The sequence below is a fragment of the Eubalaena glacialis genome, chromosome 7 (genome assembly GCF_028564815.1).
Source record: "Eubalaena glacialis isolate mEubGla1 chromosome 7, mEubGla1.1.hap2.+ XY, whole genome shotgun sequence".
NCBI classification, from domain to species: domain Eukaryota; kingdom Metazoa; phylum Chordata; class Mammalia; order Artiodactyla; family Balaenidae; genus Eubalaena; species Eubalaena glacialis.
The window spans coordinates 11,856,938-11,870,565 of record NC_083722.1 but is presented as its reverse complement, the minus strand read 5'-3'; the positions used below and the strand labels follow the sequence as shown (position 1 = coordinate 11,870,565).

The 13,628-nt window shown below is 45.6% G+C and overlaps 1 protein-coding gene across 8 annotated transcripts in view; it reads right to left on the bottom strand.

Annotated features, from left to right (window-relative positions):
* The window catches only part of JARID2 (jumonji and AT-rich interaction domain containing 2), a 240,623-nt gene that overhangs the window by 122,901 nt on the left and 104,094 nt on the right, over positions 1-13,628 (bottom strand). For all 8 annotated transcript variants that reach the window (XR_009701536.1, XM_061195743.1, XM_061195749.1 and 5 more), the window contains exon 2: positions 4,459-4,594. Coding sequence is in view for 7 of the 8 variants with exons in the window: in XM_061195743.1 (XP_061051726.1) it covers positions 4,459-4,594 (136 nt within the window). In the remaining variant the exon portion in view is untranslated. The remainder of the gene's footprint in view (positions 1-4,458; positions 4,595-13,628) is intronic.

Below are 13,628 nucleotides of genomic sequence, written 5' to 3'. Positions count from 1 at the left end.
TTATGTGTACTCATTATTTGTGTAGCATGTTATTATTTAAATGTCCCTAATTTCAGCCCCAGCAGGCCAAGGGCCCTCAAAGAGTGGCCGAGGTCTCCGCCTCTGCCAGCCTTTCTGAAGCTTTTGTCAATTTATTACTGCCGGGAAAAGTGGCACCATCTACAGCAGAGAGTAGACAGAAGGCTCACATACAGCAGAAATCTTAGCACCACCTCCTCTGAAGCCTGGCTACAGCCAACGAGCTGTATAACAACAGCTTCAATTCCTACACACACAACCCACTGGGATGTCCCAGACTCAAGATCCGCCACCTCCAGTAGGACAAAAAAAAAATTCATCCCTTGTCACTTTAGAAGCACAAAAGCAAGACTGATGGCAAACATGGATTTTATGACATAAAATATGAGGTCTCTCTACTATCTTATGTCTGCTTGGCTTATTATGTCTCTACCAGACCTGCACAAGGGGCGCGGCTGAGCTCAGCCACTCAGACAAGCTGCTGCTGTTGGCACCCTGTTAGCAGACACCAGACCCCAACCCTCCTCCCACAGGAGGCCAGGGCAGGGGGCTGCTTGTTCATCATCCTAGCATGCCTGTGATCTCGCAGAAGTGATGGCAATTCATTTCCCAATTAGATAAAAATTATGTCAAGCCCATTCTACTGTGAACTCAAGATATTATTTTTAAATTGAATTTTCCCAGGAAACTCTGGCAAGACCAATAACCAAGAAACATCTTTGCTTTGAAATACAAGGGGAAAAACAAAACACCTTGTTTTCAATACTACTGTTGCAAAGATAGGGTGCCATTTTCCTCCATTCTGGATTCTAAAATAAGCACTGGATTCAAAGTTACTTGAGCTGTACTTCCAATTCTGCTACTGCAGCATAAATAACCGTGTGCCATTAGGAAGTTACTACCACAGAGAACACACTCAGCGAGCCCCCCAACAAGAATGTCATCTTCCCCTTACAGACAGAAACCCCGCAGGTCTCAGCGGTACCTCACTACCCACAATCCTCAAGCCATGAAGCATGAGAAAGGGAGCACAGAGGGCAGCAGCCCCACCAACACCGCCCTAGCTGGGTTGCAGGCACCTACTCTCACCTCTGTCCCGTCCAGCTTCATACCACACCTCCCAGCAAGGGCTCTGTACTGGACAGTTTCAAATTCTACCTCCAGATAACTTTCTGTCACAATTAAAACTAAAACAATGGAATTATTTCAACTTTTGAAAGGGAACCTCAAGGGGGTAGGGGACCAAAAAAAATTCAAAGAGAAATGAAAAGGAAAGGCATGACTGTTAAAACCACTCTTCCCCCACCACTAACCTATCTTCACTTGCCGCACAATGAAGAACCCCAAACAGTGTGCTGTGATGTACAGCGCCAGACAAGGTCATTCTACTGCACAGCATACGAATGATGATCTGTTATAAAGCACCCACTCAAACTTGAGTGATAAATACAGACGCACGCATATGTACACGCGCACATATGTACACACATTCAGAGAGAACGCCGCTTGCAGTCCTCACTACCCATCCCCACCAAGAGTCCTGGAGGCTGCCGGCTACTTCAGCTTTCTCTGGATCACACCCCCTAGGAGAGCACCCCTGAGATTCTGGGACCTACAGAGAGGGACTTATTCCCATGGTAACGAGTCTGGTTTCCATGCTTCCCAGTAGCCCCCGAATAAGAAAGCACACTTTGTTTAACATGCTAGCTGCCTTTAAGAAAATTATTCTTAAAACACACACAAGTTCTAAAACGAGGAGATGTATTTACTTAGAACTGCTATCGAAATCCAACATGCGGAATAACAAAAAGGTGGCCTTGGAATACAGCCTGCACAAACACCAACCAGAAAAGGGCATGCTGACAACTTCACAACCAAAAGAGAGGGGAGGAAGGGAGGAAGGAGGGAGGGAGGGAGGGAGGGAAAGACAAGTCAGTCTTTATCAGGGTGAAAGGCAAACTACCACGACAAACAACAAAGACCACCTTTTTTATGGAGGTGGTAAAAGAATGATTTAAAGTCTTCAATGATCCCGATAGAGATGTATGTGCCAACTTTTCTTAGAATTCCTTCCTCGGTATCGTCAAGCCCTGAGTATGCCAATGAAAACAAGAGCTACATTTGGCCAACTAGCTGGCAGCACTAGTTGCTTCTTGAATGCTTTATTTTAGTTTTTGTTCTTTTACCCAAATTCCACCATTATTCAATCCTGGACACCTGGCTACCTTCTTGTCCTAAAAGCTGATTTTTCCCAGTTGGGTGGGTTTTTTAGTTGTTAAAAGATTCCTAGGGGCTTCCCTGGTGGCGCAGTGGTTGAGAATCTGCCTGCCAATGCAGGGGACACGGGTTCGAGCCCTGGGGTAGGAAAGGAAGAGGAGGCGGAGGGAGGGCCTGTCAGTGGCTCCAGCACCACTGTCCTAGGACACTGAGCAAAAAGGCTTAGAGCAACCAGCAGTCTGAAGCCTTCCCTCTCATCTTTACCTGTTCAAAGAAATCTCTGAAACACATTCACTTTAAAATGGTTAAAATGGGGGGCTTCCCTGGTGGCGCAGCGGTTGAGAATCTGCCTGCTAATGCAGGGGACGCGGGTTCGAGCCTTGGTCTGGGAAGATCCCACATGCCGTGGAGCAACTAGGCCCAGTGAGCCACAATTACTGAGCCTGCGCGTCTGGAGCCTGTGCTCCGCAACAAGAGAGGCCGCGACAGTGAGAGGCCCACGCACCGCGATGAAGAGTGGCCTCCGCTCGCCGCAACTAGAGAAAGCCCTCGCACACAAACGAAGACCCAACGCAGCCAAAAATTAATTAATTAATTAATTAACTAACTAAAAAAAAAAAAAAAAAAAAAAAGATTCCTAAAGCACGAAGGCATCACCACTCCAGAACAGCAGAATGAGAGCACGCCTTGTCACAGCAGTAAAATCTAACCCCGTAGCAGCCATTGCTCTACTATAACCCCAGGATCCAATGATATTCTCCCCCCCCCATCACCCTCCCCTCAAAAACTTAAGAGCAGAACAGTATGTTCAATGTGAAGCAATGTCAACAAGACTGATCACGTCAAATGCTCTCTAAAAAGACACATGGCTTAGCATTTACTCCATTACAGGCAGCCAAGAAATGGCGGGGTCCCTACCTGGTAGGAGACCCGTGAACAAATAGGGGTCCAAGCTGTGTAACTGTGGCAACAGATTCCTCAAATTATTTTGCTTCTGCACGTGTGAAAGATTCAAAAAGGGCCTTTCCCATACACATTGGCTCAGACTTCAGGCGGTTCTTGTTTCAAGTCACACAGTACTAGAAGAGAGTGACAGAACCTGGGTGGATGGCAGGGCGGACCCCGGTGGTGTTCAGGAAGGCCATCTCAGAAAACCCCGCCATGGGCTTGTGGAAAGAGAGCGCCAACAGGTCCTGTCTGGAAGCACTAGTTCCAACAAGAGGCTCCCAGGCAACTCACCTTACAACTAACCAGGATGGAAAAAAACTGGATGCCCTAAGTCAACCTGTGGCTCTGTCCCCTGGCAAGTTGTCAGGTTTGCCATGTGTGATGACTATTACCAGAGGATCACAGCCAAAACTCAAAAAGAATAATAGGATCTCATCTTCCTTATCTCCTCGCTCCAAACAAGTACAAACCAGAACATGGTCAATTCATTCACATTTATCTAAGATTCTAGGAGATTAATAAGAACAAGAGAGGCTGTGGAATACAGCCACAGCCACAACCCCCGAAATAAAATATAAACAGTAACCAAATGCTAGTTCTGAAATGGTGTTCACTGGATGATTTCATCCGAGTCACACTAACCCTGTTAAAAAGAGACATCAGAATAAACTCAGACGGGAGTACGTTTCTCTCCAGGCTTCAAGGACCCACTTGGTACCCATCCAGGATGAGGGACACTTCGGACGCACGGGAACTCTACCTCCACTGCCCACCTGCCGCTGTGCAGCCACCTGCCAGCTTGATCAACAAGGAAGGAAGCAGGGCCTTAGGAGGCTGCTGAGCCAGAGAGACAGAGGGAAGGGCAGCAGGCCCACAGATTCAGGCTACTTCCTATATAAACAGGGGATAAGAACCAAAGTTGCCACATTTCAGCGAGATCATCAAAGGCTTCTTCTGCCCTCATACTTGGGTAGAAAGACAGATGTTCACAGAAAAACCTGTAAGTCAGGCTCCACACTCAATCCAAGAACGGGCAGAAACCAGATCGCAGCCCTGGTCTTGTCTATAGGGCGCAGACTAACTAAGGCACCTTGCCAATTATATTATGCAACATATAAAGGAGCATCAAAACAAATCTATAAACCCAACGGGATGTCCAGAATAACTGCCGTTAGGGGCCCAGCCTGAGAAGCAAGAGCCGCCCAAAGCACATCCATTTCGGAAACAAGGCCAGGCCCAGAGACATCATCCAAAACAACAAAACAGGCAACTCACCGTTCACTGCTTTCAGGCTCCCAGCAATGCCTTCACCATGCTGCCTCTTCTGGGCATTCTTGAACTCCTTCAGAGACAAATAAAGGACTTTACGTACCACCCTTTCTTCTGACCATGGAATCCCATCACTGTCATCCTGGAGAAACAAGGAAGAATGGGGAGAGGGGAGTTACTTAAAGGAAAGCAAGCAAATGTTAATTAAGAGTCAGAATAAACTTAAAAAAAACAAACAAACAAACAAAAAAAAACAAATGCCAAACAAGTATTGAGTGACTGAGACCAAGTTCCGGAGATCAGAACTACATCCTATAGTGGAGGGAGGGCACTGGCCCTTCCTGGAGAGACCACAAGCAAAGACCTACCCCTTAGGCTGTAAAGGGACCGGAAGAGAGACACAAGCATCTCACTTCCTTTACATGCCCCACGCCCAAATCCCGTCATTAACTGGTAATAGATATAAGTTTTATATTCCTGGCAAAGTTTAGAAAAAAAGAGTTATTGCAGCCACAACAGGAGGTGTAATGCATCACTGTACTGTAGTTCTTTAAAGCGAATAATGCCAGAATGTAGGCACCTTACAAACATGAGCTACACCCTTTTGCAAAATTTACTGTTGTTGTTGCGGTTTGGTGCTACTTTCAAGGAATTTACAGTTCAGTCAGAAGAAATGAAACTGGATCTGTACTGGCCTTTTAAGGTGATGAATCACAAAAACGAGAGAGGGAGAGGGACCACTGCAGAAAAGGGCAATGGATCTTTGTGGACTAGAGAATGGGGTGGCAGGGGGGTGGGGGGATGAGTTTTGAAAAAGAATACACACAATAGGTCTTGAAGATCTCATTTAAAAGTGTGGCTCCCTTATGTCAAAATAAAGGTGAGGCGGGGGGCACACCAAAGAACCAGCAGCCCACCCAGAGACCACTCCAGCAATTCCAGTAGTAAACACGGAAAGAAAGACTGCAGACCAGCAGGGATTGCGGCAGGACAAGAGCCAAGTCTGGGAAGACGGAGATGGTTGATACTGGTGCCCCAAATGAGTTAACTGTTTTAGGGAACCAGCAAGAGAGTTTTTGATTTTAAGGTTTAAAGAGTTGCTTCACACAGCTTGGGATACTCACAGGTTCTCTTCTGTGGATATCTGCCTACTGTTTGCTAATCTAAGAAGTCCTTACAGTCACATACCTACTTTAAGACTTAAGCATTTTATGAGTTCAATTTAGAGATGGAAGGATTATGGGCTTCTCAGTTATTTGGGGCCTTAAGAGAATAAGGAAAACATTAATACCCCAGTAATATTCAGGTTCCTTTTGTTCAAACAGGAGGCCACATACCCTAGAGTCAGGCTGGTGCTGTTACACTCAACATCAGACAGAACTGGTTTTTACTCCCTGCCACTACCCGGCCAACTAAACCCTCCAGGGGCCGAGATAAGGGAAGTAGATTATCCAAGGTCTTCTCCAGCTCACAAATTCCTAAACTCTGCATAAACACACACTACGTCTTAGAAATCCAACCACACAGACTCTAAAGCCCTAAATAACCGAAGCGGTGCTCCTGTTAAGCTTCCGGGATTTCTCAGAATGACAGTGATTCTCCATCTTCCATAACAAGGGGAAGAGAAGGCCTGGGAGAAAAGAGCTAGGATTTCCACCTAGCCCGGATGTCCTTCACTTCTGCAGACCTGCCAAGCCGAGGCTTCCGTCACCTCCAGAGGAAGAAGGCACATCCTGTCTCCCCAGTCGCTCTCCTAAGAGAGACAAGGCATCTACAGACCAGGGTGGTGGTGGAATCCACACATGAAGGCTGAAAGCAGACTAGGCCTCCACCCCGCGGGAGGAACACAGGTTACTTCTTAACCACCACTGGGTCCAAGTCACCAGAGACCTGCCAATCGCATGGCTGAAAACCAGGAAAATGAAGCGCTCTGACCAGACCCCAGCTGAGGAGCCCAAGGAACCAACCTGCATAAGAGGCAAATGATTCAGCTACACAACACGTGAAAAGCACAATGAATCACTCTTAGCAACAAGCAACTCCCCTCAGGGTGCATGAAAATGCCTCTAGCATTTTGGTTTCAACTGAATGATAATCTTAACCTCGGGAAGAGTTCATGCTCACTGGGCTGAAGTCCACCTTTCAGGATCCAGGGAAGTCTGTCGGGCAGAATTCTCTTCACCACCCCCAGGTTCCTACCCTCAGCATTCAGGTCTCCACAACAAGCCAGGCTGCGATTATAAATGATTACTTCCTACATACACAGAGTTTATAAATTGTAAAGCCCCAAAATAGCTTTCAATGTAAAATTCCTGTGACGATTTACTGCTTCCTGTTCAGACTGGTGCCTTCATTTTGACTCCAGGCCTCCATATGAAAGAATTATACCCCGACAACTAATATCTAATTAAAACATAAACCATGTGAGAGGGAAACTCCTGCAAAGGAAGATGCATTTAAGGTTCACTTAGTGACACCAGCAGCCCCATGACACCTATAAAGTACTTTAAATACAGGAGAAGCAAATCCAGGACACAGAATATGGGGTTTCAAGTTCTAGACATTACAAATCAAAACAAAACACACACACACACACACACACACACACACACACACACGAGTTCTTTTATAATCTAGAATGCTCGTCAAGACTTCCCTCAGTGTTGATGCAATATGCAAACCTAGCAGGTAAGAAGTCCACTCTGCTCTGTTTCCAAAAGCTCAGCAGGTAAGAATTCAGAGATTAGAAATCCAACTGCCATTCACAGCTGCAGAGTCACGATGAATCACTACATTCCGCTTACAGCCCTCCCTACTGGGAGGCTAGCAAGGTGGGCCTGCACCCAACCACGAGGCAGCACGGGGCTGTGCAACCTAAGCTGGGCGTCCTGGAAAGCCGGAAAGAAGGTACTTCAGAGGCCTAACGCTTACCCACCCTTATCATAGTTCTGAACAACCAAGTGCTGAGCGCTCTAGAAAACAACCCAGACGTAACTAACTCCCTCACCAGAAGTCAAGCAACTCAGGTGAACCCCCCTCTTCCCCGGGCCACCCCCCAGCCCAAGAGCTTCTATGACCTTTAAGTCCGGCCCTCTGTTGTATTTCCCCCTTTTCAGTAGCTGTCTTATTTAGAAGTAATGTCTCCATGGAGTCAGGACATCGTTTCTCCTGCTCAGCACCTGAAACATGCCTGACAGAGTGAGAGCTCAGGATTTCTGAAAACTGTACAAACTCAGCCTCCCGTGTACCATTACCCACACTTGGCCTGCCAGTGCCTCACTTCCAGAATGGGTTAAGTGAAGTGCCTGAAATCACTCTAATTCCTGACTGAAATCACTGCTACTCCCCAAAAACACTCCTCACAGTGACTAATCCCACAGGGCCAGGCGACACATTCTCAGCAGTAAGCTTGTCAGCGTCCTAACACAGGGGCCACACCACCCCTTCTGCCACCACCTAGCGCTCCCTGCAAAAAACAGTGCCCAACTCCAAGTCCACATGGCCTTACAGGGCCCAAATCCGCTGCCCCTGTTGCAGTCCCTTACGCTCAGCTAAACACCAACCCATTCCTTCGCAAAATACCCCTTCTGAGTTCTCCCTGTTCTCCTTCCCAAGGAAGGAAGTAGCCAAGCATTCAGTCCATTCTACTTTACTGGTCAGCTTAATAAAGGCAGACACAGGAGGAGGCATAGCCACTGATATGGAGTCTAGCAGCCTCATTCTGATGCAAATTCAGCTGCCCAGAGTGTGTGTCTATTCTTGTGAACTGCATTATTGATTTAAAAACAGCTCTTGTCATTTGGAGTTTCCATAAGACCTCTAGGTTAATAGACCATCTAAAACTTGAGAAGAACAGTCAGGCTCCCGATGACACACCACCTTCCCTCATTCCCCCAATCTCTTACTTGTTTCTCCCCAAGACCAAAAAATGCTTTGCAAACACTGAAATAAATAAAAGTAATTGGGTCTGCTGGCAGTAGCGGGGGAAAAAAATCATCACATAGATCTAGATTCACTTGGCTACTGACTGCGAAAAATCACTCTTTGGCAAATGGAAGACTGAGTAATAAGACCTTTAAAAGTAAAAGTGACAGGGTTTTCTTTTCATTTGTAAAACGTCTACCATTCTTTGAAATAACTTTGAAAATGGCAACAGGTCAGGAATTAAAACTAGAATGTTTGTGGTCACACATAATCTTTTTATTAAAAGGAAAAATAACAGCATAACCTCATGCTGCCCCAAGTTTTATAGCAGACATGTAAGAAAAAGGGGCACAGAAAGTAAGCACATGAAGACACTACACACCTTGCAGCAAACAGCACCATCTAACAATTCTCCAAAGCCCACAGTCCAGGTTAGAGATATAACAGCCTTGTACATCCTTCCATACCGTTGCAACTCCAAGTGTGCTCCAAAGACCACCAGTGCCTTAACCGCTTGGCATCTTGTTAGAAATGCAGGCTCATTTTTTAAGATCCTCTGGTGATTCCCATGCACATTAAAGTTTCAGAAGCTCTGCTGTACACACTAGTTCCCCATCCTGCCCATTTCATGTCACTTTCTAACCTCCATCACGATACAGGCAAAGGTAAAGAAAGATGAGGTGAAACGCCAAGATGAATACTTCTAACATCCATCTAACTGTTGCCATTTCTACTGTCAGAATACAGAAGTCTATATTAACATATTCTGAGAACTCTTCCCTTTGACTTCTGTTCACCAAACTAAAACAAGTGACCAAATAGCAAAAGCGAAATCAACAAAAAAGGTAAGACAAGTAGTGGATAGTTCCTTGAATCATTCTTATGTGACATGATGTCTCAAACCCTCATTCTCTGATTACCCAATTTGGAATGACTTCCCTTTAAAAAGGTGACATCCAGAATTAAACACACATTCCAACATGTGAATAATACTCTAGAACAACAGGACCAACACATGCAATAAGATCATTTCTATTTCCATGCACAATCCAAAAGCTGGGATACATTTTAGTAGCCACATTACACAGCAGGACCTCATTAAGCTTGCAGTTAACTATACCCTCCAAGGTGATTTTATTGGGGGGCGGGGGGGAGGTTCTTTCCCCCCCCCCCACACTACAATGCAACAAAACCCAAAGGAAGGCTCCAATCCAACAAAAATCACAGCTCCCAGTTGTAGAATTCTTCTTCTGTGATGTTCTCCTGACCTCTAAGGTAAAAAACAAAAACAAAAACCAACACAACAGGCCACAGAGGGTCCTGTGTGAATGAGACCATAAACCAAGTTGTCCTCCTTACCCAGGTTTACTGGACAAGACAGAAAAGAAGGTACGGGATCTGCTGGGTGAAGGCTGCTGTGTCTTTCCCCCACACACCGTCATGGAGAAGGGCTGGGTTTGTGGACATAGGCGTGACGTGCATGACTGTTTTCAATGTGCTTGAGTGCCCAGCCCAACCTTCACTGACGGCATAAATTCAAATCAACGTTAGTTTAAACAAAGTCTAAAAAGGATCTTAATATAAATAAATTTGCTGACGATTCGAACTGTCTCTCCATGGCTCACACTTCAAAACACTGGGTTACTGATTTAACATGCTCTAACTACACCAAGAGTTCTTCTAATTGACTGTGTCAAAACTGATCAGGTCAGTGATACAGTAAAGCCATGCCCTCCATTCAGCCACAGGCCTGGGCCAAGCCTTCATGGGCTTCTGCTCTCCAGTGATGGCCAGCTTTTCACCAAGCTGGGCTTCCAATCCTCTTTTGAGCGCTCAGATGCTTTAGTGCAAGGAAACAGGGACGTCCAGGTCAGTCAAGCTTACAAAACAGGTGCCAGGCAGAGGACAATACCCCTGCAGTCATAAGGGAAGAATATAAAAAGTGATAATGATTGCAGTCATCCCTTGTTATCCACGGGGGATTGGCTCCAGGACCCCGCACGGACACCAAAATCCCAGGATGCTCAAGTCTCTTATATAAAATGGTTATGTTTGCATATAACCTACCTACATCTACATCCTTCCTACTGTACACTTTAAATCAGCTCTAGGGCTTCCCTGGTGGCGCAGTGGTTAAGAATCTGCCTGCCAATGCAGGGGACACGGGTTCGAGCCCTAGTCTGGGAAGATCCCACATGCCGCGGAGCAACTAGGCCCGTGAGCCACAATTACTGAGCCTGCACGTCTGAAGCCTGTGCTCCGCAACAAGAGAGGCCGCGATAGTGAGAGGCCTGCACACCGCGATGAAGAGTGGTCCCCACTTGCCACGGCTAGAGAAAGCCCTTGCACAGAAACGAAGACCCAACACAGCCAAAATAAATACATTAATTAATTAATATTAAAAAAAAATTTAAAAAAAATCAGCTCTAGATTACTTGTAATACCTAATACAATGTAAATGCTGTTTACATTTTTACTGGCCGGGCAAATATTTACATATTTGCTGGTGGAGCAAAGTCAAGTTTTGCTTTTTGTATCTTTCTGGAAGATTTTTCCTGAATGTTTTCAATCCGCCATTGGTTGAATCCAGGAATGCAGAACCCACAGATGTGGAGTGCCAACTGTACGACAATGGCAAACGTCTCCTGGGTGCTCGTTATATACCAGACGGTGGGCTCAGCACTTGCTTGCACAGTTAATGCTCGCAATTCTGTGCGCAGCCTCCCCTTCGGACAAGGGCCACACCATGCTTTCTCCCTTTAGTTTAAAAGCGATGGGAAAGGAAGGAATCACGAAACTCGTGGTTATCGTTTAGAGATGAGTTTCAGGGTCTTGCCCAAAGGTGCCGTGGATGGAGAGAAGCAGGAGTTGGCTCATTAGCCAGCTATCAGTCCGTCGGTCCACTACGGGGCAGATGCCAGATCAGGAAGCAAAATTCTAAACTCAGAAATTTGTTATTAAAGAGAAAACGTCAAAAGGGTAACTCACATTGGCTCCTAAATGAAAGCACCATTAAAATTACTAATTTCAAGGGGCGAATATAAATGTTATATGAAAAACAACTCGTGCATCAGCTAGAGCTGGAAACTACTAAGAGGAGAAGGCAGAGGAGAGGAAAGGAAGGAGGGAGGGAGCTCCTCTCACTGGCCTTTACAACTGGCTTCTATAACTGAAAGAATATCAATTCTATGGGCATCTCTCAAAGCATCCTTATGCAATTTCTCGATGTCTCCATTTTTTTTATGGTTTCAAATTCAGGCCATCTTGACTCAAGAGAGGGAAAACAATGATGAAAAAGCACAGGTTCTAGGGAAGCCCATTTCTGATCAAACAAAAAAACATTTTCTAACAATTACAACTATTTTTAAAATGAAATGCCCCCCCCACAATGGAAGATAGTGAATTTCCCACTACTTGTGAGCAAACTGCGTAAGAGTCTCATCCATCACAGGTAAAGTGACCAGTAACTTACCATCGCAGCCAAGGGCACTGCTAATAATGGATGCTGGGACAACTGGTAGAAAACTGGGACGTAGGTCAACCAGGGACTAGGTCCCTTCCAGCAGATTTGAATCCATTATAAAAAAAGGTCTTCACTACCACACAGATCATTTTTAACAACATCACCACATAAAATAAAGCCAACATCCAAGACATAGCAGGATAAAAGTGTGACACACACCTGCGTTTTAAGTTGAAATCCAGAACCTCCCACCAATGTTTTAAATTTCAACCTGAGGGGGGTTGGGGGTGGGTGTGGTAACGACACACGGGACAGATGCAGAAGCCACCATGTTCCACCGAAAACACTCCTGCTTCCACAGGGAGGGAGCACAGCACGTCAAATGCTCTTCACAGCCTCCGGTAAGTAAACCAAGCAGATGGGGCTGTGCAGGTTGGGAGAGAGGAGAACATTCAGGTTCACAGGCAGGAAGACCTTCTCCTAACATGAAACCCCTTGTTAAAACTTATACAGGGCTTCCCGGGTGGCGCAGTGGTTGGGAATCTGCCTGCCAATTCGACAGGACGCAGGGACGAGCCCTGGTCCGGGAAGGTCCCACGTGCCGCGGAGCAACTAGGCCCGCGCATCACAACTACTGAGCCTGAGCTCTGGAGCCCGCGAGCCACAGCTGCTGAGCCCGCGTGCTACAATTGCTGAAGCCCGCACGTCTAGAGCCCGTACTCTGCAACAGGAGAGGCCCGCGCACTGCAACGAGGGGTGGCCCCCACTCGCCGCAACTAGAGAAAGCCTGCGCGCAGCAACAAAGACCCAATGTAGCCAAAAATAAATAAATAAATAAATTAAATAAATAAATTTATTTAAAAAACAACTTATACAAGTGCTAAGACAAACAATTATGTGTTTAGATTACAGGAGGCACTGGATGAGTTACTAATACCACAATATGCATATATCCCACTTCTATCCACTTCTGCCAAGGCTCTGGAAATGGAGGGATTTGTGACTTTCCACTCCCTTTTCTTAAAAAAATGAAGTGTGATGTCCAATTCCAATGCTCAATTCCACCCTGGGTTGGATTAACAGAAAATGCCAAATGGCAAGGCCGGGTGTGCGGTGGGGGATTGATGGTTGCAAAGAGATGACCAGTAAGAAAAGAAAATTTAAAAGACTTGCTCCAGGAGGGAGGTGGGGAGAACGAATTCATAGCCCTTTCCTCCTTCCAGGGAAAAATGTCTGGAAAACTCTACATGAAAGCCTTTTATTTTCTAGAGCACAAGTTTTGCATATACCTGCTATTAAATCATCCTACTTAAGGCAATTTGTTGCTGTCTGAAATATCAGCCTCTTCCATCCACAGTTTGAGAGAACAATGAAAGCATCGGAAATAATAATAATAATAATAATAATTTGTTGGGGATGTTGATTCTTGGCACAGACTCCATATAAATGAGGATTTACAGAGAGAGGGGGAGAATACTGAAGGATAAAGTGAGAGAGAGGTACAACTTAGGCTAAAACTACCGTTTCTTCCCCTTTTAACAAAATATTTTCTCCATTGGAAATCAACTCAATTTCTCAAATCGACTTGATGCTAATCCATTTTTTAAAATTCCATAAAATGGTTCACCTGTCAATACTCAAACATCAAAGAGAAATCGGGGAATATTCACACCTAGAAATTAGATAAGCGGCCAGGAAGCCACTGACTTACTGAACTTGTGAACGATGTTCCTTCGCCTTGGTTTTAAATTAAAAGCACTTCAAGCAGCAAATATCCTCCGACAGACAT